This window comes from Didymosphaeria variabile (assembly GCF_027946475.1).
Source record: "Didymosphaeria variabile strain IMI 356815 chromosome Unknown scaffold_6, whole genome shotgun sequence".
In the NCBI taxonomy this organism is placed as follows: domain Eukaryota; kingdom Fungi; phylum Ascomycota; class Dothideomycetes; order Pleosporales; family Didymosphaeriaceae; genus Didymosphaeria; species Didymosphaeria variabile.
In genome coordinates, this window is record NW_026611625.1 from 1484638 (window position 1) to 1509793 (window position 25156).

A 25156-nucleotide genomic window follows, 5' to 3' on the forward strand; every position below is an offset into this window, starting at 1 on the left:
AAATCCCACTGACTTATGCTGACATCCGGTTTGTTACATGGTTTGTTGCTGGTGCTCATAGCTTGCAGCGTCCGATGCGATAGGGATTTCCTAGGGCCAGTGAAGGGTGTATCGATTAGCTTCAGGTCCGAGGAGACTGCCAGGCTCGCGATTAGGAAAGTCTTGCTTTTGCTGAGCAGAAAGCGTCTTATATTTGGCGCTAAGACCCACCCTGATGAATAAGGCATCTCCTGGGCGTAGAATGATGTTGTGTTCGCTGATTATGGTTTTTAGATCGGGCAGAGTCACCGCGCGGGTCTGAAACGGCGACAACTGCTTCCCAGTCCGGACGGAACATGACTACCAGCTAAGCAGAACGCCTCGCTCAGTAATGCCACCGTTTCTTGCAAAGCTGTCTATGCTTAATGATCTCCCTTTCGGGACTGGCTCTTCTTGTTCATAGCTATCGTGAGATTGTCCTGTTCTTTGATAGCCATAATATCGAAAGCCATCAGATTGGGTACTACGTTGCGTGGTGATCTTGGTCGTCATCATTCAAGATTATTACAGTATTTCTTCCCGCTTACTCTCATTGGTCCGACGTCGCATCAATTCAGTGCGCGATGATTACCAATCGCACCAGAGCAAGACTAGCGTACCTGCTCCCGAGCCTCAGTACGACTCCAGGCATTGCATCGCCGACGAGAACCGCGAGACTTGGTGCAGGAAACTGTGATTAGACAATGCAAGGACATCCTCAAAGAAGTTGAGTGCTTGTCAGACTTACTCAAAGGGAGGGTTCTGCTTAGCAGCCAAAATGGTACCGGAGTCGCCTATTCGTTGATCAGCACAAGGGTAAGCTTAGACATAGAGTCCCGATCATGAATCGTATCACTATCTGTCTGTTTAGCATAGCTGAAGACATCGACTTTAGATTGCTCTTCCACATCAAGGACGCAAATGTCGAGGATGTGGTCAGGCAGTCTACAGATGACCAAGCTGTCAAAGAGGAAGATCGGCGCAATGGTTTGCGGCGAAAATTCATCACGTGACCGACAGACACCCATGGATCCATCCATGGATACAGGGGTTATGCACGCCAGGAACCACTCAACTCCGTTCCCAGAGTGTCTGGGACACTCTGCACCCGGCACTCGCGCATTACTCCTGGATCAATCAGATCGCCTCTTAACGAAGCCGTTGTCCTGTACAACAGGCAGTCATCTTCTTCAAGGTTGGCTTGCCAATTTGAGTCGAAGAGTCATCGCGATGGACGTAGTGCAACCATCAATTCCGTCCAGCGCGTGGCGGCATCCCATCCTGATGTACACGAGGCCGTCCCACAATTCATCTCGTCCCGCAAAAGCCCAGTCAATTTCCAAGGTCCCAGGTGTCGAGAATGTTGAAGAAGTGAGCTGTCGTTGGGAAGCGGAAAGAGCGTGGGGTCACGCGACGTCATTGGTCCCTACCACAACCTATGAAGAGAGGCCTGACCCCGACATACTTTCAGACATTATGAGCTAGCGAGAGGACTTTCGAGGTAGTGACATGGTCAACTGAGTGCGAAGAGGCAAAGAGAGGGAGTGGGAGTTGGAGAAACTGGGTAAGCTCCAGTGTCGCCCAGCACGAAAGGCTCGAGTACGAGTCTGCAGTATGCAAACCCGACGAGTTCGCAAAGCCCTCGGAATACTCAATCTGTACGACAATGCGCGAACTGCCGCTTTCAATTTACATTTCTCGTTTCGGAAGTGTGTGGCGCTTCTCACCTCGCCGCTTCACCTCGTCTGCCTGCGAATTTTGCGTTACCGCGCCAACTCCTATCTCACCTTCACCTCACGCTCACTTCACTTTATATTCATTTCTCTCACGCTATTTTCCTTGAATTACCTGCCTCCCCCTCCCCTTCTACTCCCACACAACGACAACGTCTACACCAGACGCACGTCGCCTTCTCAACAGCAGACGTTCGAACTCTCTTCAGCATTCGCCAAGATGCCTATGTCATGTCAGTAAAATAACTCTGAATCTGCTTTAGCTGAGAACAGAAGCTTCGAAAGCAGCTGGTCCCCGCGTCGACATAGGGCATTGGGATGACTGCTGACATCGCATCGAGGGACCCCCGAGAACGACCGCCTCCTGCTATTGAAGCTGATCGAGACTCATGGCATCTCCGTCGATTCAAACAAGATCGTGGCTGCATGGCGTAAGCTACGACCTCCTCCACTCTGTGCATTGCCTCATGTACTGCCATGGGGTCACATGTGCTCCGGGAAGAACGCAGCTAAGAAAGTATAGCGGACGATGGCCCAAAGCCTAGTGCTCGCGCGATCACCGAGCGCTTCGTGAAACTCCGCCAGTTAGCGGGCATCAAGGTCTCAGTCACGTCCAGCCGCACGCCCGGTAGAGGCCGTGCTCGCGTCTCTAAGTATACCACTCCACAAAAGCGCAAGAACAAGGCGTACAGCAGCGAAGAGTCGGATGGTGACGAGCACCTTACCGAGAACGAGAGCCCGACCAAGAAGCAGTCGGTCCAGCGCAACGGCGGCAGTCGTGGTCGTGGCAGCGCGCGCGGAGGGCGAGGTGGACGTGGTGGCAGGCACAATGCTAGCTCCCCTGCCGTCCGTGTCAAATCCGGTATGTGTAATCTCTTTACAAGATTTGCTGTCCTTCTCAGGTCTCGGATTTCCGTAAGCTGACCTTTTCACAGAGTACCCGCTGCCAGAGCTTCCGATCGATCCACTCGATGCAGGTGACACCTTCGAACGTGACGCCGCCGACGCCGCCGAGATCCGCCACACATCGCAGCAGAACCCTTTCGCGGGCTTTGCTAACGGTGGTATGAACAGTGGAATGAGCGGCGGGATGAATGGCGGCTTCCAAGGCTTCGGTCCTTCCACCGGCCACAGTCTCCTGAACGGGTTCGGTATGAGCAATGGTGCCACCTTCAATAACGGCTTCACGAGCCCTGGCATGGCGCTCGATGATCCCTTCACCGCCTCGAACCATCCGAGCCATGGCTTCGCCAATACCATAGGTACCATGCAAGCCTTCACCAACGGCATGCAAGCCGCCGCCGCCGGTGATGCTCATGGACCTCTAGACACGAACGTGGGCCGCGGCAGATCGAACCGTACAGCCTCTGCCCAGGCCTCCGAAGGGGTTGCTGCGGTCCTTCGCCGCCAGAAAGATGCAGATGTGGCTGATGGCGAGAGGTCCAGCGCAGAGGACAGTCAGGCTTCCGAGTATCATGATTTGGAGGGCGATTACATCTAAGGTGGCTTGGATCAGGTGGCCGATTCCACGCGACAGGGTCGGGATTTGTCTATGGGTTGCAAAGCAGAGAGCAAGGCCTTCGAGGATTTTCGTGCCGCAGGCACCTACATTGACTCTCTAGTTTATGGCATGATATGGGGTTTTCTCGCAAAACGTTGCACACGTAGCAATAGCTTTGGCGAATATCTTGAATAAGATATGGTCTGGTGGACCTGGTTCAGTGCATGCATTCGGGCTCAACAATACACCTAGGTATTCTCTCGCCTCGTGCATCTCTGGTGCAACCAGCAATTCTACTGCAATTAGTTTGGCGATAGCTGTGGCTTTATCAAAGTCCAACAGGGTCGTCATAGTTACGGTTAACAATACAAGATAATATGTATACTCATGCTTCCATGATCTTCAACGCTCTCACATGGGAAAGCGATATTGAGTCGCTGTGAGGTATACTGACCATACATTGACGTTTCGGGTGGCAAGCTCAGCTGAACTTCACAATCACAGTCAGACGTGCACACTGCTATTTTCATCCTCATAATCCGTCTGCGTGTCTCATGTAATGACTGGCGTCCTGCGCCCAACGACAAATGGCGATCGATCTGATCGTCACCTCGCAGAAAGTACATTTATGTTTCTTGAGTCTCTACCTCTACAGATTTTGCAACGTTCTATTTGTCCAGAAAAGGGCACAACTGCCCCATACGAAGTTGATCTTACCGGATTCTTAGAGTCGCTGTTCGCTTCATTGTCGGTGAGCTGTCACCCAACGAATGCGGGCAGCGCATCGTCACAACGCTGAAGCGCTCCCATTTCGAGTGAATGATCCAAGAGCAACCTTGCGATCCGTCCCCACTGTCTATAGCCGCAAGTTGTCCTTTACTTGTAGGCTACCACTAGCCTCTCAAACGTCTCTAACATTATTGCTTCAAAGACATATTCATCAAGCATGAACATCTCAGGATGAGTAGCTTATGCTACGTAAGCCAAAACCAGAAAAGAAAAAAGGAAAGTTACCCCATGATCTAAAGGAATCGCTAAGATGTGTTCGGGTCGCCACCAATCTGAGTTCAATCCCCGGCTGCTCTATTCCGCTCATTTCTTTTTTGTTCGTCTCTCGTTCATCTCTCCAATGTGACATGACACCTTTCGGTCCTCTCCTCCATTGGTGTCCCTTCTCTACTTTTATTTGTGGAACAACGTGTGCTTGCTTCTCGTACTAATCATTATCTTCAGTCAGACAGGTAGAGGCTGGCGTAAGTGTGATGAATGCTAATTATCTCAGGCTAACTATTCATAGCTTAGCATTGCGCTAATTTGATCGCTCCTTCCTTCACCTCACGACTCCGCTCTCCAGCTTTCTTTCTGACGACTCTACGAGTACGACACGCATAGTCTTGCGTACCTTCCCACACGATGGCGGACGCCGTTGGCTCGCTCTCTACCCACGAGGGCCATCGTGCGTTGGGGGCTCGCGGTATCGTAAAGCATCGCGTAATCAGCATAGTCGTGGCAGCCTCAACGGCGAGCATCTGTCTAAAGACATCTGATGTTGTGGTGCGGAGGCTATGCTGAAACAGCTCTACATGATGGGCTCCCGTGGCGTCGAGATCGACCGTGTTGATGTTGTCTTTTGTGTCGATGTCCTTTGGGTCGGCCATCGAATCAATTAGGCTGGCTATCTTGCCTGTGAATTACGGCAGCGAGGAAAGTTTGCGATCGACGGGGAGCACGTTTGTGCAAGTGGGAAGAAGTGCAGGTTGCCGGAAACTTGCAAAGTTGAAGTCTTCGGTCGTCCCTAGTCTATAGTCGTCACCCAGTTTACCAGTTCGTTGATTGAGCGTTTGTTGCCCAGCAAGACAAGGCAAACAAGTAGTGACCTCAGATTGCGCCCACCCGCCGACCGGCGTGCCCACCCCGATCTTCAATTCATTACTGACATTCCATCCACCACCATCAAAATCGATGGCGCGCAAAGATCTCCTCAAGAAGGCGTTCCGCAACAACTTCCTGCGTAAGTCTGTCGCCGATCTCAAGTCGTTCGGCACAGAGAAAGCACGTCAAAAGCCTCGCTGTGCAAGCTCAACCAGCTTGCGGTCCATGTACGAGGACGCTGCTCCGGCCCTGTCAACACCTCCCACGAGTACCAACGGCTTTCCTGCTCAGGACAAACCCATGGTCAAGAAAGATGATATCTCCAACGAGAGCGCTTCCAGTCTATTTGCTGTTTCTGAAGCCGCCAAAACATCGCGCGAGAGCGTCGCGGAGTGGCTTCACACTGTACCGAAAGACGCAGCGCAAATGTCTTCTTCTGAGGTTCGGCGCGAAATAGAGAAGGTTAGTGCAACACCCTTTCACAAAAGATACAAAGGATAGTCAGAATAACGCTTGATAGGCCGACGCCGTCCACAAAGACCAAGTTCTACGCAACCACGAACAGCTGCTCTCCGCCCACTGCGACCTCGTCTTCACCTCGCAAGAGATACTCGTCTCCCACCTTGACACGATTGACACAACATTGACCTTGCTGGAGGTGATGGAAGCGCTCAGCCCGCATGCACAGACGTTGCGGCAGGAGATGTTGGATAAGAAACACTTGTGTCAGAGCAAATTGGCAGAGTTTCGAGGATGAAGGCAAGGACGAAGCTTTTGAAGACTGGATGAACTACATTTGACTGAATGCGAACTATCTTGAAGAAGGACTCGATGAGGGAACAGGTATTTGACCTGGAAAATGGATGAAAAGAGATCGGATGGTTGAGGCCCCTGGTACAATTGGTGGGTATCTATCGTCCTGCGTACATGTAGATCCGAGAAGCTCACATTCTGGGGAGAACGGGTCATTTTTAGACGGAGCATCATAGCTGCAAATCTCTTGTCTATTTGAGCGAAAGCATACAGCAACCGCCACTCATTGCTCGAGCTTACCACCTGCCTTGAGATCCACTTTGTTCGGTATGCGCTGATCAAGCCTATAGAGGTCGAGTTCTTCAAGGCGCAGATCGAGACGTATACGGCGGAGGTAGACTTGCTGCGTCAAGAGAACGTTAAAACAAAGGCGCAGAAGGACAAGAGCCATGAAGTGGAGACATCGGGCGAAGGCACGGAAATGGTCGGTAGGGATAGATGCTTGCAACTTGCCTAGCTTTAGGTCACTGAATAGTTGAGCGGGATGCTTTACTCCGGTACTGAGAGATCACGACCTGATCAAAAGTTATGTCACGACTTCTTTAGCATGCGCATGGAGGTTACGGTTGTCTTTGGAGGCTGACCGCGTTCATAGCAAATGGAAGTTGTCAAGACGTTCAGTCGAACCAAATGTCAAATCTGTTTGCATCAAAGTGCTCGGTATGTAGATCCGAATGACCGGGTAGGAGAAGAGTTGACGGTATACTGTGTGTGACAACGATATTCAAGTAAGGTGTCAGATGCGGTGTAACAGGTGGCGACTCTTGCAGAATGAACAGCCGCCAGCGCATAGCAGTGCAGATCGGATCCTCCCGCCCCCGCACGCAAGGCAACAAACAATGCATTATTCGCTGGATGTAGGAGGTCAGTTGCACAGCAGACTCAGCGAGGTCGAAATTGACGCATCGCCCATCTATCACGCTTGGTCATTCACGGCTAAGCACGCCTTAGCGCATCTTAGCGCTGCACATCGTTCCTTCCTGACCGGGCTGTGTCAACAAACGCTCGCACCGCGACCCCTCTTTAGTATTTCTGCGCACCTCCAGCATGATCACTCACCACCTCGTCTCTTGCGCTCCAGCGCATTTACGCGCTGTCAACCTGCCAGGATGAGGGAGTCCGACAGTCTGACGCTCGACGGTGGCCGCGTCCTGTCGTATGCGATCTATGGCTCGCCTGTGCCGCACACCAGCGTTTTCTACTTCCACTCCTTTGCTTCATCTCGCAAAGAGGCGAAGATCTGGCATACAGCCGCAGCGAAGCTTGGTGTGCGTCTGGTTGCTCCTGACCGCCCGGGTCTCGGCAATTCAAGCTTCCAACCTAGCCGCACGTTCCTGGACTGGCCCAAAGATGTTATCGCCCTTGCGGATCACCTCAAAATCCAGACTTTCTACGTCATGGGCTGGAGCGGCGGTGGTCCATACACGCTTGCCTGCGTGAAGAGCTTACCCAGAAATCGATTGGCCGGCGCAGCTGTTATTTCTGGCCTCTATCCGACTTCTCTCTGGGAACCGCAGGAATGATGCTGGGCTTGCGTCTAATGATGTGGGCTGGACCGTGGACGAGTGGCATCATAAGCACAGTGACCGACATAGTAATTGGAAATGCAGCGCGCAACCCAGACCCAAAAGTCTACGAGGAGACCCTTACAAAAGCAATTGACGGCAGGCCTGAGATCGACAAGCGGGCCATGATGGATGAGAAGAATTGGCCGGGCTTTTGCGAGGGCACAAGAGAAGGGCTCCGACAAGGCGGCCAAGGCACGGGCGTGGAGAACAAGCTTAATGGAAGCTCCTGGGGGTTTGAGCTTGCCGAGTTGAAGGTTGGTGAGGGTGGAGTTCCTCTGACGCTGTGGCATGGAACCGAGGACATCAACTGCCCAGCCACCATGACGTTGAAGGCGAAGCAGCTTTTGCCTGGCGCAAAACTGAATATGCTGAAAGGGGAAGGACATGCAAGCATTGCGTTCAATCATCAGGAGGAGGTTCTGAGTGAGCTCATTGGTGCTACGGATAATTGAAGGTGAACACTGGTATTTTCCATACTGGATTACGATCATAATGACTACGGCATATGCTTCATGGATTTGATTTTCGGTATAATCTATTTGCAAAGCTCCTGCACCACCGCTGATGCTGACTCTACGTGAAGATAGCCACGGGGTTCCGAATGGTGGGTCTTGAGACTGTACCAGATTCTTGGCTTTTGTCCCAAAAGTCTAAAGGGATCCCCCAGCCATCTACACTCCAACATCTCCAGATTCCGGACACGTCGGCGTATTCGAATCACCCCCCATAATTCCACGTACACCCGGTGGTGCCCTCAAGACCACTCTGCGCACAAATCTCCTTGCAATTCTTCCTCCGCACGCACCGGCGCTGCAGTCCTTTATTGATGCTAGCCGCAGAGGATACAAGGTATGTTTCGGCCTCTGAGCACGAGTCCGAGTCTTCGAGGTACTCATCATGGTTATGTCTGTACGCGCGGTCGACCTCGGGGAGGTAGTCCTGTTGGGAAGGTAGGTGGTGCTTCTTCTCCTCGGTGACTTCGGGGGAGCCTGCGCCACGAAGGGAGAAGAGGCGCAGCCTTTTGGTGTCAGTGGGCTCAAGCTCGGCATCTTCTCGCCAGGGGAAAATATCATCAGCGACATCGTCGATGTCTTCTTGTGAGCGAGGGTAAGGACTAGGAAGGTACTTGTCGTGTCCATGCAGACTATACAGGTGGAAATGGTCTTCGTGAGAATGCAGATCATGCTTCTGTTCCTCTGTGCTTTCTGTCATTTCTGTCAGGTTGGCACCTCGGCCGAAGAAGTTCAGCGTCCTTTTGGTTTCAGTCGGGGTAGATTCTAGATACTTTGTGGCAGCCATGACTCCGCTTGGGAAGGGATCGCGCCTTGTGAGATGGCGGTATTTACGGGCGTCGTCGTGGTTCCAAGGGTGTGGGATTGCCGCAGCGGCCAAGGTGACGTTGACTGTGAAATACATTTTGGACGTTAGGTCCTAGTTGTGGTTATGCGAGTAAATTTACCTTCGGTATTACTGGAATATGATTGGGGGCGGGGAGGCAGGTAAACCTTTTATGAATGCAAAAGAAAAATGGCCTTCCTGCCTACCACAGGAGTTTATGGGTCGTCAAAATGTTTTTCTGGAAATGTTGGGCACGCTGGTGGACATAGTACGCAACATCTGGTAGCGTTGGACGAAACAGTAGTCAACCCCAAGTGAAGGAACACCGGGTTTCAATATAAATTCCCGTTTGCTAAAAGGAAGACAGAAAATTGTACATGGTCGGACACATCCAGCGTGGGCTAAATCAGAAGCAACAACAAATTTGAATCCGATCGTCCTTCTCGCAATCGTGCCCTACACCTCCTTGTTGATTCTTTCTACGCCATTACGATTCAGTACTTGGCCATACGGAGAGGATAGGCTTTTGCCAGCACTTCGACTGTTGTAACTTACCAGCATCCCATTCGATGTACGCTCGCAAGGAGCGATAGGCCATCAACACAGCAAATTGGCTCGGTAGATCTGTAAGATCTACGTCCAGTTCCAGGATCTCTATCATCTTCTTCCTCATTGCATATTGGCGCGGAAATTTTGCTCTCGCTTCATCACCGTGCTTCGCAAGGTGCACTCTGCTAAGTCTAGAGAGTTCGCGGGCAGCTTTGAAGCGTCTAGCGATGACAACATCGCACAGTCCGTTGTTGTCTACTCCGAGTCAGCGCTCGAGATCCCCAAACTAGCGTTATCTGCACTTCATACCTGCTGGTATCCCCAAGACCTGCGCCAATCGTGATATAGAAGGCTGACGTTGGGCGCTGGCCTGGCGCCGAGCACGCCCGTGCAGTGCAGCCCGCTTGCGCCTGTGCACGCGTTGTGTTGGGTACGCCATGGCAATTCGAAAGAAATCAATGAAAGTTGTGGCTCTATTGTTCTTCAGATGCTGCTTCGAGGCTCACATTTATACTTAAAACCCTTGTCCGTTCGATACACTGGACAAGAAGAGTTGCCTTAGCCGAAGGTGATACAACAGGGCGAATGAGCTCCCGGTGGCCATACATTTAAGCTCGCGTATCAGCATGAGACGAAGTACGGAGGGCGACAAGACTGTTTCGTAAGCATAGCCCACACAGGATCTCCTGAATGGCTCCAGCACGCTCACATGGCAGACGTGGTACACGGCAACGCCAGCTATTGTCATCTGTGAACTTGAAATTGAGGGCATATATGGCTCCTTGTCGTCTAGTGGAACCAAAACTTGCGAAAGATATCCTCATTCAAAGTCCAGACGCCGTGGTGTCCAATGAATCTGCAGTCCCTCGAAAAGAAGATGGCTGGTACATAGCCGACATCGCGAATGGGTGTGCTGCGAGACGACAACAGCCAAGCTCATAAAGACAGTCCGCTCTCCGTGACTCACTAACCCCTAGCCTTTAGTCCCTCAACTCGACTTCCAGTTTATCTTCAGCCTGACCCCGGGTGAAGCAGGCTGATCAAAGAGCTTGCCAATCCGCTGGCGATAATTGATCTTTAAAACCTCTCAGGTTTCTGATGAGCCCTTCATATCTCAATATCTTGCAATGCGGTGCATTACATGCGAAGCGAAGCACGTTGCGCGATGATTACAACGACACCTTATCCTCGTCCGCGAACAATTCTTCTCTGGTCAAGCCCAACTGAACTCCGCTTGCGGCAGCAACTTCGAGCATTTTCCGAATACGTTCACGATAAGTCACATTGTCGTAATTCTTCAATGTAGCCCATTTCCTCTCCATCTCTTCAGCTCGTTTCTCGCTCTCCAACATGTACTTACGTGCCAAGTCTTGGTCTTTGGCGCAAGCTTCGATGAGTTCCGGAGACTCCTCAATCTGTTTGATATGGGCATCATCCAGTTTACTGGAGTGGTAGTCGAGGAGAGTAAGCAGTGCAACCTTCTGTCCGTTTGCCCGAGATTCTACCTCTCGAAGTAGTTGTTGCTCCCGGGTTGCGTAACCTTGTATCTCGCGATACATGCCTCCCTTCTGTTTCTGGTCTTCATCGAATGTCTCTTTCATCTTCGCGATCTCTTTTTTGAACAAAGGAACCATAGCCGCATTGGAAGCTCCCACTCCATTCTCGGTCTACAAACCTGATTAGCCTTGTTCCTCAATACACCCTTGCGCTCTTGACGCTGAAATCAAAGTCCACTCACCGTACGCTCTCGTTTCATCTTCCTAATCTCCGCTTGGTGCTGCTCGTTCACCGACTTTAGCTCAGACGCATGCTTTCGCTTCCACTTCTCAATCTCTGCACGATATCGCTTTAGCTCAGCCCTCTGTTCTTGCTTCAAATTCTCAATCTCTGCAAGTTGCGACTTCAGCTCAGCCCCATGCTCTTGCTTCAGCTTTTCTACATTTCCACGGTGTGCGTCTGCCAGAGTCTCCATGCTCGCGCCTCGAGCGCTATTCAATATCTTCATCTGTTCAAACATTGTAATGCCGTCATTCAGTAATTCGTTCTCTTCCTATGTGCTTGTCAGCGTTACGATGAAAGGGAGGTCCTGGTCGTGCAGAGGGAGAAAGCGACGAAGGGCGACCGTGCTTGGTCTGTCAAGGTGCCACCTTAGCGGATCGTGTAGTACATACCTTTTGCGCCTGACGAATATCGTGAAATGTATTGATCATCGCGTCTGAAGCCATGCTAGCAAGCTATGCGCTCGCCCTCGCGCTGCTTGAAGAGAGACACGTGTGTCTTGGGATATATGTGGGGTAGGGAAGGTGCGCGTGTGTGTGAGGCGTGGCTTCCTGTTCCAAGTGAGGGACGTTGGCTACTAAAGGATGCGCGATTGGTGACTGTGAGAGTGAACGCAAAAGACCTCACCATCCCGATTTATAGCTAGTACGATCAAGGAACATAGAGTCAGGCAGAGTAGGTAGAAAGATACTCAGAAACCTTTGAGACATCACAGCAGGTTCGTCGAGATCGTCCAATTGTCAAACTTGACACCCTTATGCCTGCCAATTATCACTTGCACATGGAATACGGCATCTAAGCATCGAGGCTCTCAGCGGCATCCCCGTAAAAGCCGGAAGCCATGTCAATAGACATAAAATCCAAATCTGATATACTGATCGCGCCCATCACCCTGTTAGCTACGTCCCTTGCTTGTCCGCTTCAAAGGTGTATGACATGTATCAAAGCCTTCGATTGCCATTTTGCTGAATAGCAACCAGTGACGAGCTCAATCCACCCTTCCGAGCTGCCCTGTTATACCTCAACACGGTCAGCATGCAGATAGCGCTCTTGGTGCTCTTCGAAAATCTACGAAGCAGGATACCTAGGAGGGTGTGTTTCTGTCAAGCTCCTGGAACAATGCGACTGGAACAGGGACCTGAATGTGCTTGCGGATGTCTCCCTACTGCCTAAGGAGTTGCCTCTGCAGCGCGAAGGCGTTCTAGGAATCGACGTCATTTGATTCTAGGCCCTCATCTTCCAGTATTTCCTTCAATTCCTAAGTGGCGCTCAGCTCATCCTCAATGTAGCGCTCATCGCTTCCGACCGAGGATACCGATAGCGCATGCGTAACGAACAGTCATGACTTGTGTCAGCAGCTACTGTGATGCATATTTAAAGTACCAGAACCTTCAGTCGGCGTCTCACTGACCTCTTCCATGCAGACTCATGGGGCTTACAAATTCCACCAGTCATCTCGAAGACCAGTCATCTCGAAGACCAGTAGAGGATGAAGAGCAAAGTTAAAAGAACTCTGGCTCCGGTTCAAGACCACCAGGACGCACGCACATTATTCCTCCTTGTAAACCATAACCCCGAACCCGCACATGTAAGTGGTGTTCGAGTTCTTTCGACCGAAGGTCACAAGTTGCAGATCACATATCGGTGCTTTACATACTCTCCCACCTTCTCATGCCTGTGGGTGCCCTTCCCCAAACATGTTCAGCCATTGAGTGTACTATAAGTAACGTCCTACTGATTTGGTTCAGTGAGTCAAGGCTCAGGCGCTAACTCCAGATTCGCGAAGAACAATCGTTTTCTAAAGGCCTGTTAGACCATCAGCGTAAGGGTGATGAGCAAGATAGAGAGATCTGGAGTGTGCCCCTATAGTCCCACCAGGCCACTACAGTCAATAAGCACCTGCTGATATCTCGTTTGTCGTTACGACTCCAATGTAGGTCTCATGACGTCTCAAAGCATCGATTTTAGCACAAGTCTACAACCGCATATTTCATTACCACCACATGTTCTGTTCCAAGACGCCCGGACACAGTGCTAATGAAGGGCTTCGGAGTCCTTCTGTGTACGCATGTGCCGTCCTACAAGTGTAGACTCTTCCGCGGACTGAGGCTGCCCTTTCACTGCGTCGGCCTCTAAGCTCTGGCCCGATATGTCATTCAGAATAGCTCTTTTAGAGCCCTTCAAACAAAGGAGACAATACGCAGAGTTAGAAAAGTAGGGGGAAGAAGGGTCTGTATAGATATCCTTTATTGAAAGGGTGACGGGATGAGGGTGTGATGGTGATGATCATCAGCTCCTCTGAAACGCACATGCACGCACAAACGGAGAGCAATGACCAAGACAGGGTTCGGAACAAAAAAGGCCACTTTAGGCCGCTGGATTCAACTCCTCTCAGTACAATGCTATGGCACCGAGTAATCTTCTCGCTTCATATTGTAAATGTGGGATGCCCCCAGATAAACGCCCTCTAGATGCCGAATCCAAATCCCGTCCCGCAGGACTCTGACAAAAGAAAGAGATCGTTAAAGTCGTTTAACCCCCTCTACCTTCCACCAAAATAGTCGGTCCTCCCGTGTCCCGTCTGATCAGGACTGTACGGCGTATACGCGCTACTCAAGGGCGTATGACCACCCATCGGCTGCGCACCCGACAGCAACATCGCATCATCCCTCGAATGGCTCGTGTTGCTGACTGTCCTGCCGAATTCCCGGTTGTCTGGAGAAGGACTGTACTCCCGGAGGTTGCTCGGCGTGGAGTGGTATCCCGTGGGATAAGTGACGCCTGGCTCGTCGCGATCGCTACCTCTCGAAGCAGAGCGGCCGCGCTCGCTACCGCCCATGACAGATGAGGGCGTGCCGGGGCGACTGATAGTCGACGGACCGTAGATGGAGCCCGAGTCCCCGCCCGCTTCATCAGCGAACTCAGGCCGGTTTTTGAAGTTCTCGAAATCCATATTAGACTCTGAAACAAATTCGAAGGGGCCAGTGCCCGCGGCAGCCTTGCCCGGGTTCTCTTTTGACATGCGCTTCATGCTGTAGACATCGCTGTAGCCTGCTGTTGCGCCGAGATCGCCGTCCAGACGGCCGCGGTACACTTCGGCCAGGAGGTGCTTGCTCTTCTCGTGCACCATTGGAACGGTGAGCTTTTGATAGAGGGCGGGGTGACCGAAGCGGACGGCGACGCGATCGCGGCGGCGTGATTCCTTGTCGATTGGGGGAAGGGCCTCGACACCCTTTGGTGTTTCGCCTTTGGTGTAGTACTTGATGGCGCTGTCGAAGCTGCTCTTGCAGTAGAATTTAAATCCGAGCAGCAAGAACGGGATAGGGGCCATTGCACCGAGCATCATGTTTGTGCTGTCATAACCACGGGCGGCAACCATAAGGGCAATGATGCAGTTGGACAGGAAAGTACCGGCAAGGAGGCGGTTGAAGACTGTGCGCCAGTAGAGCCCACCAGACTCGTTTTTGGTGGCAAAGACGTAGCTAGATATGTTAGCCGGCGTAAGTGGACCACGAGAAAGGCCACTTACAGCAAAAGATACTTCTTCATCGAAGAGTCAACGGCGAAGTAAAATGCAGTAACGACCAAGGTGATGGGTTGGAGAGATCCAAAACAAAGGGCAACAGTTGAGTAGAAAAGGAAGTAATTGTAGTAGCCCGAATAATCGAATGGCGGCGGGGCAGTCCGCTGAATGAGTTCACGCGGCGTTGGATTCAAGAATTTCCGAGAGAAAGATCCCCATCCAAGGTTGACAGCTTGAGATAAGTCGATCGCGGCTCCCAGGTTACGCTGAACGAGCCACGTCACCCAGAAAGGGGATATTTTGCAGAGAGCAATCATGGTGTTCGCAAGCGGGTGAACCTCGCGTATAATGTCGTACCACTGCAAGTGGTTCGTTTTTGCGAGATCAACGGTTGTCGCGATCATGCTGAACACAGCACCGAAAAGCGAAAAGATGATCAAATTGTTGAAGACGAAAAAGGAGTAGAGTTTGGAGATGACATGTCGTTCACGGGATGTTTTTGAAAGATCACCCGCTTTGATGGAAAGGCGACGGAAGATGATGGGTAGGAAATAGTAGATAAGCGAGGTCAAGGCCGGTGCAGCAATACCTAGAAGAACAGGTAAGCATGATTGATACGCTACAGCTAACGATCCGATACTGACCTTGCACGATCGACCATGACTTGGGATTTCTCGCCATCTCTTCGGCGAATTGGGGCCAGAAAGAAGCGATGTTGCCAAGCTGGGCAAGAAACACGGCAATCAGGGCGTTGGGAATGAAGTACAGAACAGTAAGCAGCGTAATCCATAGACCATTGACGAACTTCCTCCATCGTCGAGTTTTTGAGTCTAGGGAGAGATTCTTCCATATAATATCCTTGGGTCTCGGGGCGAGCTGAACGATTGCACCCTTGGGCTTCTTGCTTCGCGCGGCATATGCCACGGTATGTGCGGATTCGATCGTCTCATAGCTGGCAAAGCCGTACGGCATTGCGTCGCGCTTATCCACGGTTTCCCGGGCGTTCTTGATCTCAGCCTCCAGGCGTAAGATCCTTGCCGTCAAATAGTCAATGGCATCCACCTTCTCCTGTCTGCCTCCAAATTCAGGGTCTTTCTTCGAGGGCTTACAGAGCGGGCGTGTCGCTGGTAGGCTGCTCGGATTCTTCAGATACTTTGCCAGGACTTGTTCCAACTCAATGACAGTCTGTTCGTGGTCCTCTATGAGCTCAGGTATGTCCTTGACGTTCCTGCCGACTGAAGCACGCGGAATGTCAGGCGTCGCTCTAATACTATCAGTGATCTCGACGATGCCCTGGTCGCTGCGCAAGTTCCTGGCGACATCCGTAATCATCAAAGTTCGTGAATGAAGGCTGTTCTGGTAGTCGGCACTCTCCATGAACTTTCTTCTCAGCTGGTGAATGGCGCGATAAGTCCACCACAGGAACCCACAAACGATGATATCAAAGGCGTAGGCGCAGACCACAAAGGCCCAGAATGGCTGGCCAAACAGATACATGGGTGTCATCAGGAAGACGATGTTGCTAATGCCCTTGTTGTTGTCGCCGACATCAGCAGCCTTCATGATATTGACCGGTAGTATGATGCCGCAGCCGACTATGGCGAGGCAAACGAACATGTTGCGGCACATGCGAGCAATGCGTAGGAATATGGTGGCATCCATGCCGATCATGTGCATGTACTCGTGCTCATTGGTCTTGAAGACGGGGCGGACCCAGGCGAACAGGCTTTTATCCATAGGGGGAGGTTTATGCTTTTCGTCGGCGTGACGGAGGCGGGGTGCGTAGACGACTTCATTCCATGGCCGTAAGATACAGAAGGCGAGGAAGATGGCGGTGGTGATGCTCAACGACGTGGCTATGGCAGCAATGATGGAACCCGAAGCGACCTGTTTCTGTCAGCGCGTGCTTGTGGTTGCCCGGTGTTCCGCCTACTTCGGCGCTGAAGGGATCTTTCATGAGGTCGAAGAGCCTGTCCCCCAAGCTCGGCTCTCCATCTCGCGGGAACATGGCGCCCCGCGAGCTCGAAGCCATTGTGAAGGTGGTGTGTATTTTGCGATGTGATGGGAGCAAAGAGCGAGTGTGGATCGGTCGGGAAGGTGCGATATGCCGTGTACCGAGGGAGAAGGCGCGAGGGATGATAGCTTTCAGAGCATGTGCCCTTGCTGTCTAGTCAATAGCCAGCAGCGTGCGTGGAATAATTACAAAGGTTAGGGTGCGGCGAGGGAAAAGAGAAACAAGGCGTCGAGCAGACAAAGGGTCAAACAGGTGTTCAGAGCACAGCGAGCGTGGGATAAAGAGTGAACAAGGACTTCAGTCGGTGGTTTCGTGCACCCCGTTGACACGATGACGGCGCATCCCTGTCGCATGCCTGTCGCGCCCAGGGCACGCGGAGCCGCCCATTCGCTGGCGGCGCGGCTACAAGGCGCCGTTGTCTCCTTCGCGAGCAATTATTTTTGGGCCGTGGTCGCGGCCTCGACCCATGGCCGCGCCAAATGCTACCCTGCATGCGCGTGTGCTCTGTCTATACTACCACCTACAGCTCGCGACTACACCAGAATCCCGCGCGTGGCTATCTTGATGGGCTTGCCGCGTGCTCTGCCCGTCGTGGGCCGCACTGTGAGACAACAGCGGACAGACGCAGCCTGGCGACTCTCGAAACAACTGGCCAGGAGATTATTCTTATGCGCGGCGGTCGATTGGCCACAGCGTCTTGAAACGGCCCGCCTCGCAGCTGACGAGGCGTGCCTTTCTTCCGTCCCAGGGATCCAGCATCCCTCTTCCGCCACGTCGGCACCGCGGCTACGTACCGGTGCCTTCAGGGCTGACAGGACACCGGGTCGCTGTTCGGACTCTGACCACGCCCTACCCACGCCGCTGCACATGGACACCGATGCTGCAGCTTCGCGACAAGTCCAACATGCCCTCACGCGACGGCGACGTACGTTGCGACGCTGGCAGCCGCATGTCGTAGTGTATTGATTTTCGTGCCAACCTATTGGCGGCGTGGCGCTATGCACGGCATCGCTGCTCGATAGGGCAAGGGATGCACACGAGGACACATTCTTCAGGAAGTTCAAAGAGGACGTTCTGAAGAGAGGGGGGATGAGCCACGGACGAATACGTCATACGCCTGCTCAACGGGCCCCGTCTACCGTTCGTTCGTTCGTTCGAGCACTAGGTACGCCGCAGAACCGCCGCGTGTTACTGTGCAATTGTTGACTTGGCGAGCACTGGGCATGAGAACATTTGAACATTGTCGTCGTGAGCCAGGATTTCGGAACCTTACGCCGCTTGTCGCTTCACACATGGCCTACCCAGAATGCATACCCGAAAGCGCCACCAAGACCACCTGCCCAGAGCCCCCATCAAAAATCAAATATCCAACTGCATACGCATATCATCGCCCAGCCTCCACTCGTCATCCCTCGCCGTCCTCTCCAGCGGCGTATGCACATCATCTTCGTCGCTCCTTCGACTCAAATTACTACTTGTGCTCGTCGCAATCGTCACCGCAGTGGTGTCACTACCACCCCTGCTGCGACTCCTTCCCTTCCTTTTGAACCACCCACGCTTGGCCTTGTTGCTGGCAGCATCAGCATCCGACGTATAATGGTCAGGGTTGATGCTTTCTGCGAGGGTGGTGTCGGTGCTGGCCATTGCGCTGGCGGCTAGACTCGCGATAGTGCTGGGGTTGGAGTTGACTTTGGTTAGCATGTTGGACGCGGTAGAGGTAGAGCGTGAGTGGGTAGCTCGTTTCGATGAGGGTGTGGGTGTGGAGGGCTCTGCAGCGTCGGCGATGGGGTCGAGGCGAGGAGTGGGAATGGGCGTTATGTCGGTCGACGGAGTTACCTCGACGAGTTCAGCATCACGGTACCATTTTCGCCGGCGGGTGTAGCGGCCCCATCCGTCCTGTCCTCTGCGACCGTCTCGCCACTATCTCAAATTAATATCGTCTCGAGAATGTGGGTGTTAGAGTAATTACCTTATTGTCGTAATATATCCACCCGGCTTCATCGAGAGAGGGGCTTTTGAGACCTGTCGCATCCTTCTCCGCACCTTCGACCTTCCAATCGCTGCTTTGTAGCCATCTCCACCTCGCCTGTCCTCCTTCAACATCAGGAAGCTCAAATTGGTCTTTCGGCGGCACAGGGTTGAGGTGTTCGTCGGTCCATGCCGCTCGTTCATAAGCTAACATAGAGGATGTCCACCCTATGCCGAGCCATCTTCTCTGGTTCTCGTAGATGCTGAAAGTGAATCGCACTCCTGGCGAATCTGGTCGTCGTTTTGCGGCAAGAGAGGCCGCAACTTCTTGGGCGCTCTTTCTCCGTGGCGGCAGCGCTGGCGCACCGTTCTTGTCTTTGGCTACAGGCTCTATGTCTCCGAAATTCAATCCCGTAAGGAAGACACATGTTTTGCGTATCGTCCGTGACCGCCAAAGAATTGCCCGCGAAACGCGAGCAGGTCGGGAGTGCCAGCTAAGCACTACGGTTCCAACGGCCAACACGACTCGCTTTGTCGTGATTATGTAGAATGGTGGCAGAGTCAGAATAATCCACATGGGCAGGACAAACAGTATCCGAACAAAAAGCAAGGTAAGCGCAGGTCTTGTCGTTGCTGAAGTCGCGGTCCTTTGAGTGGAGAGAAAGTCCGTCAACCGCAGAAACGGATCTAGCAGGATGCTACACCGTGATGTGAATAGCTTGAGACTGTCCACGATCTCTTCCAAGCTCTTATGATGTTTGATGTTGCTTTCTGACTCGGCCCTGCTGTGTCCCTTCTGACCCTTCTCGCCCGTGAACGAAGTGGACGAAAGCGGGGAGTATCTCCGCGAGTACATCCCCGCTATTAAACCAACTACCAGTACTATAGGTCCTGCATATCTTGTGACGGCATCACCGTATAGCACCAAAGCCCAAAACCCAGCCACTAGAACAAAGCTTTCCCACGGATCCCCAGTCGTCCATGTCAACAAACCGACAAACTTGTTCAGCGGTAGTATGAACGGATGCGAGTATGCCAAAACGCGCGTGACCTGCGGCGGTGTCGCGGCGAGCAGAGGGCTCTTCTGGTGAACTAATATTGCAGAGCGTAGCTTCGTCTGCGGTGTAGCTTGGGCTAGGGTGGATGGAGAAAAGGCAGCGTAGGTAGGCGGGTTCGGGTCGGCGGTAGGTTGCGGAGACGCATCGTTCCCGGATCGCGATGGAGTGGACATATGTTCTAGCCACGGGGTATCTTGAGGTGTATTAGCATGGCGGGGTGTCTGGTGGTTGAGTGCCCGGGAGTGAACTTGCCAAATGCTGCCATGCATGGAGAGAAGCTGCGTCATAGCCAGCCGTGGCTCGTTTGCGCCAGTAGTGTTGAGTGCGCGTTTCCAGATCAACCACGATATTAAAGCTGCCTTTAGGTTCCCAAGAATATTTCTAAGAGCACTCAAGCGTATGTTAGAGAAGGCGACGTAAAAGCTTGTGGCGAGGATTTCGCACCGGGAATCGCGGCGGGGAGCTTATAGCGCATGTGAATGCCCAAGCCGACGGCACTCAAGCTGTTATAGCAATACGAAGTGAGCTCACATGAAAGAGGTCGGATCGCGCTATACTCAGAGTATGGCTTCACAACCCTTCTACGATAGCGATTTACCCTTCTACGGATTCATGAACGGATACCTTGAGGTTCTCTGCTCTGGTTGCTCTACCCTTGGGTATCCGCCTTTGCGATCGCAATGTGATTGGCTGTCGGCCCTGAAGATCACGGGATCCATTCTGGCCCGGAATCGCGCCAAATCTTCAGAAATTCTAGGAATCTCCCTTCCGCCGCCGCTTGTACTCTGATAGCAGCATTCATCAAGAACCTCATAGCAATTGCTGCCGACACGTCTCCCTTTGCCTTTTACTCTTGAGTCGGGACACCCTTTCATAATGGTAAGTAGCTGGCATCCTGTGTCTGCTCCAAGCGACTGACTGTCTCAGGCGCACCGCGTAATAACACAAGTCGTCTTTACCGGGGCTCGTATAATAGGACGCGCCGTCTCCGAATCGTACCGCCAGGCCGCCGCGTCTCAGAAATATGCCGCCGCAGGCCAGAAAGCGGGTGGCGGCTTCTCTTCATCAAACATCACAATGGACGAAGCCTGCCAGATCCTGAATGTCGGACCCTCGAAGATGGGACAGATAGACGAAGCATTCGTCACGGAACGGTTCAAGCGGTTATTCGACCTCAACGATCCCAAGAAGGGCGGCAGTTTCTACCTACAGAGCAAAATCCTAAGGGCGAGAGAGCGCATCGAGCGCGAGGTACAAGGTTTCAAGCAAATGGCAGAGAGGGAGCAGGAGTTGTCGGAAGGCTTCAAGCCAAAGTGGACGAAAGACTCGAAATGAGAAGGGTAGTTGAAACGCGACCGACCGTATACACATCTTCAATTTTGAGCGAGCCACTCAGCACGAGAACCTAGGATCTTTCACGGCGGATAGGAACATTCTCTTTTGTACAGGCATTAGATGGCGTTGATATAGCGGCATAGCGTTGGGCACGGCGCTGGTTGAAAGTTTCGGCCACGACGCTGAGCGTGGCCGCAAGAGAGACATGCAATGACCAGGATCCTTCTCTACTCCTCGCTGTGTATATTATACATTTTTACAGGCTCTGTATTATCTACTGTATTATCGAGATTTAAAGACCGAGAGCCTCCTGTTGTGCAGATTTCTTCGGCTGGAAGTTTTCGAGGCAGCATATACTCACATAATCGAGAAATATTTGATAGTTCGTCACTCCCAAGTCACTTACTGCAACCGATTACCATCAACAGTATTTCCCCGATACGCCTGATCATTGCTATCATGGTACTTGAACAGAGCGCTGCCGAAAAGGCCAGGCGCTCTTTCCCCGGGAGTCGCGTCACTAGCCGAAGTGGCGCTGTCGGCCTTGGCACAATAATGTCACGACTTAAAGCCTTTGTCAACTCCACATTCCCACCGCAATCGCGCGCGCAAACGATCAACACTGCAACAACAAACGACTCACGCTTGTGTCGCCAAGGATACCCAATACATAGGCGGATTTGGAATGGCAGAGACACGTCGCCAGCGTGCGCCCCCGCCGCACAAGCGGCGGGGCCGTGACCTGCGCGACCGCATGACGGGTGGCCCTGGAGGTCGTCGCGATCGCGGTGGAGGCGACTCGTACAGACCTGGACAACAGCAGATTGCCAGCGCTCCTAGCAGGCACGATTTTACTTTCACCAGCGACACACAAGGACCTCGCTTCTCTCCCGCGCCTCCCGAGCGTCCAGCGCGTCGCAATCGCGGGCGTGGCCGTGGCGGCCCATCCGGCATGAACGGCACGCGCCCTGCCACGCGAAGCGGTGACGCTGCGCAGTCTCAGTATCGCGGAGGCAGACGCAACAACAGGGGAGGATTCCGTCCTCAGGCTGCACATGAACGCGCCCTTCTCCAGACCCGCGATGACGCCACTGAGCGCTTCCTCGGTGTAGATGCGAAGTCAAACAAGTTCCGTAATCTAGAAGACTTGTCAGATGATGAGGAAGCTGATATGGACGTGGGTACTGACGACACCGACAAATCAGACGGTGAAGTCGACGCATCCCCAAACAAGACAAAGGCTATCCGTACGCAATCGAGCAGTCGGGCAGACGGTGACTCTGTGCCCAAGTGGTCCAATCCTGACCCTTATACCGTCTTGCCACCTCCGGAAGAGACGACAGGCAAGAGGATCGACTTTGTCAAGCTCATCCGTAAGGCTAAGAACGAAGTCGCTGAACAGGAAAACGGTGCCAATGCCGTTGCCGCCAACGATGACTTCATATCGTTCGGCGACGAAAACGACGACGATGACGCTTTCGAGCCCTCCGTGGCCCCTAGCGGACCCGCACCTAGAATGCAGCCTCTGCAAGGCTCTCTCAATGATGTTACAGGTGGCGGATCACTTGCACATGCAGACCGTCACGGCAAGCGCCCAGCTGAAATTTCGAGCCTGCCTGCTAGACCTCCGCCTACCGGCCTTCCACCAAGGCCTACATTCACAAGCAGTTCCACGAGTAGCTCAAGGAAGCGTAAGCACACTGACGATTATGCTGGAATGAAAGATGTTTGGCAACCCAAGGACCGTCTCGACCCTGCGCCTTGGGCTTTCCGCGAGGACTATGAACGTCTCCGAGACCAACCCGAAAAGCTGCTTCACAATGAGATAGCAGACTTCTACGACTTTGTAGCCCCTTCAGATCACGACAATGAGGTTCGCATAGACCTGATCCGCAGGGTGCAATCGGTAATCGGTGGTGAATTCCAGTCGCATCGGGGTAGTATCCGTTGCTTCGGCTCGTTCCCTATCGGTCTTTATCTGCCAACAGCTGACATGGATCTTGTCTTTGTCTCGGATTCACACTACGACGGCGGTTCTCCGAAGCTCGTAGCAGGAAAGAGCGCGATGTACACCCTTGCAAAGAAGCTGAGGTTCAACCAGGTTGCCTTCGATACTTTCGTCATCCCGAAGGCCAGGGTTCCTATCATCAAATTTAAGGATATTGCGACCGGTCTCCCAGTCGATATCTCATTCGAAAACATGAGCGGAGTGATTGCCCAATCGACCCTGAGCAAATGGAAGAAGGAACATGGAGATCATTTCACCTGCTTGATTGCCCTCGTGAAGCAACTTCTGGAAATGTACAATCTCAACGACAACAGCACTGGTGGCTTGGGTGGCCTGAGCATTTGCTGTCTTGTTGCGAGCTTCCTGAAACTTCACAAGTTGCCAGAGAACCTTGGTCAAACCTTCCTCCAGTTTCTAGATTTCTTCGGCAACAAGTTTAATTACGGTCGAGACAGGATTGAAGTCGACCCCCCGCGTATTGTTCGCAAGGTAAATAACAGCACTTTCGATGATGTTAAGATGCTGACTGGCTGAAAGGGTAAATTCGGTGTCGATGGCCGACCGGAGCGAGAGGATCGCTTGTCCATTCAGGACCCCAATGATGCGGAAAACAACATCTCTGGTGGTTCTTACAAAGCCGACAAATGCATGGAGCTGTTTTCCTGGGCACATAGGATTCTCGTCGAACGCATGGATACGATTCACATGAGTACCGTCCGTGATCTTAGCATTCTCGAGGCCGTACTCGGTGGTGATTACTCTACCTACCAGCAGCAACGGGAGCGCATGCGGAATGTACGGATACAGTAAGTCCAGAGCATGTGGAGATCAAACAGGAACGAGGGACATCGCTTCACTATGCAATGGGCTGAACTGTCTCCTGTCGCGTCGTGCTAATCGTATGGTACAGGCAGGATCCTGCTGTTGCAGGAACCGACACAAATATGTCGGGAACCGGCTCATCTCCTATCGTCATTGATGATTGAGTCAGGCGTCTACAAGGCGCTCGAAACAGGACATGTTGGGAGGGTCTCATGATCATGATCATGATCAATGGTATACCCTTTAACGGCGCAGGAGGGATTGCTCGTTTGTTTGTTTGTGCAGCTCAATAACTGCTTCGGCAAGAGTGAGCTTACCGTGCGCAGCTTTAGGGCCGACATCAGATTTTATTTGCTGTTGATACCAGCGATTACCTCGAAAATAGCGGCAACTTGGTCGTAGTATACGGCGTCGAACGGTCCGTTCTTTCACGGTTTCCGGCCCCCTTCCACTTCGACATCGAGTTGTACCGAGCATCCTACTCACGTTGTTGTCCCTACTCTAATGGATTTACAATATGGACGCGAACGTTATCCTCGATGTTGTACTACGCCAGAAGAAACAAGCCGCGGGACCGAACGGAACGATCGCGACCGATTATCACGCCCAATCATGCCTAAATTTATACACTAAATACCATGAGAGTAGACTTTGGTCTTTCCTTCCTTCGGCTTCAGCCAAACTTCTCTATTGCTTTTATCTTCGTCTTCTATTTCGTCGTACTGATTGCTTACTTTAACATCTGTTACTGATGTGTATAGGGGTCTAGGAAATTAGAAGATTTCTGGGTCGTTTCATGAGGCTGCTCTGCGGCTAATGGCGTTTCCAATATCCTACTTCGATCGAGATCTCTCCTCCATCCGAGACGTGCCTTTTCTCATTGAGCGTCTATGCTGCTAGCGGACGCTTGAGGAGGATGAGGGGCACGTCACGCTTGGAGGTCCCAGCCTGCGAGACCGCGAGACAATTGGAATGGGGCAAACATTTGTCTTACTCTTTGAGACCGTTGAACCTGGTATCTGGACCCCAACTTCGACAAGTACTCAGTGCTGATCGTCAGCAGCGCATCAAACCTGGCTGTCCGGGGCAAGATCGCCACATTCGAGCATGGCGTGAAGACGTTGGGTCGAATGCTGGTGACATGTGTACTCGCTCTGCTGTCGTCCGGACGGTCTGACAGTCACAATTTCTACACTTCGCATTTGCAGGGATTGCCTGATGTCTAAAATCTCGAGCATCCCATCAAAAGCCATGAGC

At 52.4% G+C, this 25156-nt stretch overlaps 9 protein-coding genes across 9 annotated transcripts; 5 read left to right on the forward strand and 4 right to left on the reverse strand.

Annotated features, from left to right (window-relative positions):
- Nucleotides 1-860: 860 nt before the first annotated feature.
- On the forward strand, nucleotides 861-3252 carry N0V89_008396 (uncharacterized protein; the record flags this gene model as incomplete). Its single annotated transcript, XM_056217152.1, has 3 exons — nucleotides 861-1005; nucleotides 2275-2613; nucleotides 2687-3252. 3 exons carry the CDS (start codon nucleotides 861-863, stop codon nucleotides 3250-3252), a joined length of 1050 nt encoding a protein of 349 aa, XP_056068708.1.
- Nucleotides 3253-5214: 1962 nt separating this feature from the next.
- On the forward strand, nucleotides 5215-6394 carry N0V89_008397 (uncharacterized protein; the record flags this gene model as incomplete). The annotated part of the gene is made up of 3 exons (XM_056217153.1): nucleotides 5215-5586; nucleotides 5645-5849; nucleotides 6138-6394. The coding sequence occupies 3 exons, from the start codon at nucleotides 5215-5217 to the stop codon at nucleotides 6392-6394; spliced, it is 834 nt and encodes a 277-aa protein (XP_056068709.1).
- A 652-nt stretch (nucleotides 6395-7046) lies between these two features.
- On the forward strand, nucleotides 7047-7957 carry N0V89_008398 (uncharacterized protein; the record flags this gene model as incomplete). Its single annotated transcript, XM_056217154.1, has 2 exons — nucleotides 7047-7353; nucleotides 7533-7957. The coding sequence occupies 2 exons, from the start codon at nucleotides 7047-7049 to the stop codon at nucleotides 7955-7957; spliced, it is 732 nt and encodes a 243-aa protein (XP_056068710.1).
- A 265-nt stretch (nucleotides 7958-8222) lies between these two features.
- Nucleotides 8223-9404, reverse strand: N0V89_008399 (uncharacterized protein; the record flags this gene model as incomplete). Its single annotated transcript, XM_056217155.1, has 2 exons — nucleotides 8223-8936; nucleotides 9399-9404. 2 exons carry the CDS (start codon nucleotides 9402-9404, stop codon nucleotides 8223-8225), a joined length of 720 nt encoding a protein of 239 aa, XP_056068711.1.
- Nucleotides 9405-10561: 1157 nt separating this feature from the next.
- N0V89_008400 (uncharacterized protein) lies at nucleotides 10562-11409 on the reverse strand (the record flags this gene model as incomplete). Its single annotated transcript, XM_056217156.1, has 2 exons — nucleotides 10562-11059; nucleotides 11131-11409. 2 exons carry the CDS (start codon nucleotides 11407-11409, stop codon nucleotides 10562-10564), a joined length of 777 nt encoding a protein of 258 aa, XP_056068712.1.
- A 2304-nt stretch (nucleotides 11410-13713) lies between these two features.
- On the reverse strand, nucleotides 13714-16726 carry N0V89_008401 (uncharacterized protein; the record flags this gene model as incomplete). Its single annotated transcript, XM_056217157.1, has 4 exons — nucleotides 13714-14653; nucleotides 14701-15283; nucleotides 15339-16581; nucleotides 16628-16726. 4 exons carry the CDS (start codon nucleotides 16724-16726, stop codon nucleotides 13714-13716), a joined length of 2865 nt encoding a protein of 954 aa, XP_056068713.1.
- Nucleotides 16727-18067: 1341 nt separating this feature from the next.
- N0V89_008402 (uncharacterized protein) lies at nucleotides 18068-19907 on the reverse strand (the record flags this gene model as incomplete). Its single annotated transcript, XM_056217158.1, has 2 exons — nucleotides 18068-18628; nucleotides 18678-19907. The coding sequence occupies 2 exons, from the start codon at nucleotides 19905-19907 to the stop codon at nucleotides 18068-18070; spliced, it is 1791 nt and encodes a 596-aa protein (XP_056068714.1).
- Nucleotides 19908-20610: 703 nt separating this feature from the next.
- On the forward strand, nucleotides 20611-21069 carry PAM16 (mitochondrial import inner membrane translocase subunit TIM16; the record flags this gene model as incomplete). The annotated part of the gene is made up of 2 exons (XM_056217159.1): nucleotides 20611-20613; nucleotides 20662-21069. 2 exons carry the CDS (start codon nucleotides 20611-20613, stop codon nucleotides 21067-21069), a joined length of 411 nt encoding a protein of 136 aa, XP_056068715.1.
- A 754-nt stretch (nucleotides 21070-21823) lies between these two features.
- N0V89_008404 (uncharacterized protein) lies at nucleotides 21824-23887 on the forward strand (the record flags this gene model as incomplete). The annotated part of the gene is made up of 2 exons (XM_056217160.1): nucleotides 21824-23566; nucleotides 23615-23887. The coding sequence occupies 2 exons, from the start codon at nucleotides 21824-21826 to the stop codon at nucleotides 23885-23887; spliced, it is 2016 nt and encodes a 671-aa protein (XP_056068716.1).
- Between the last annotated feature and the right edge of the window lie 1269 nt (nucleotides 23888-25156).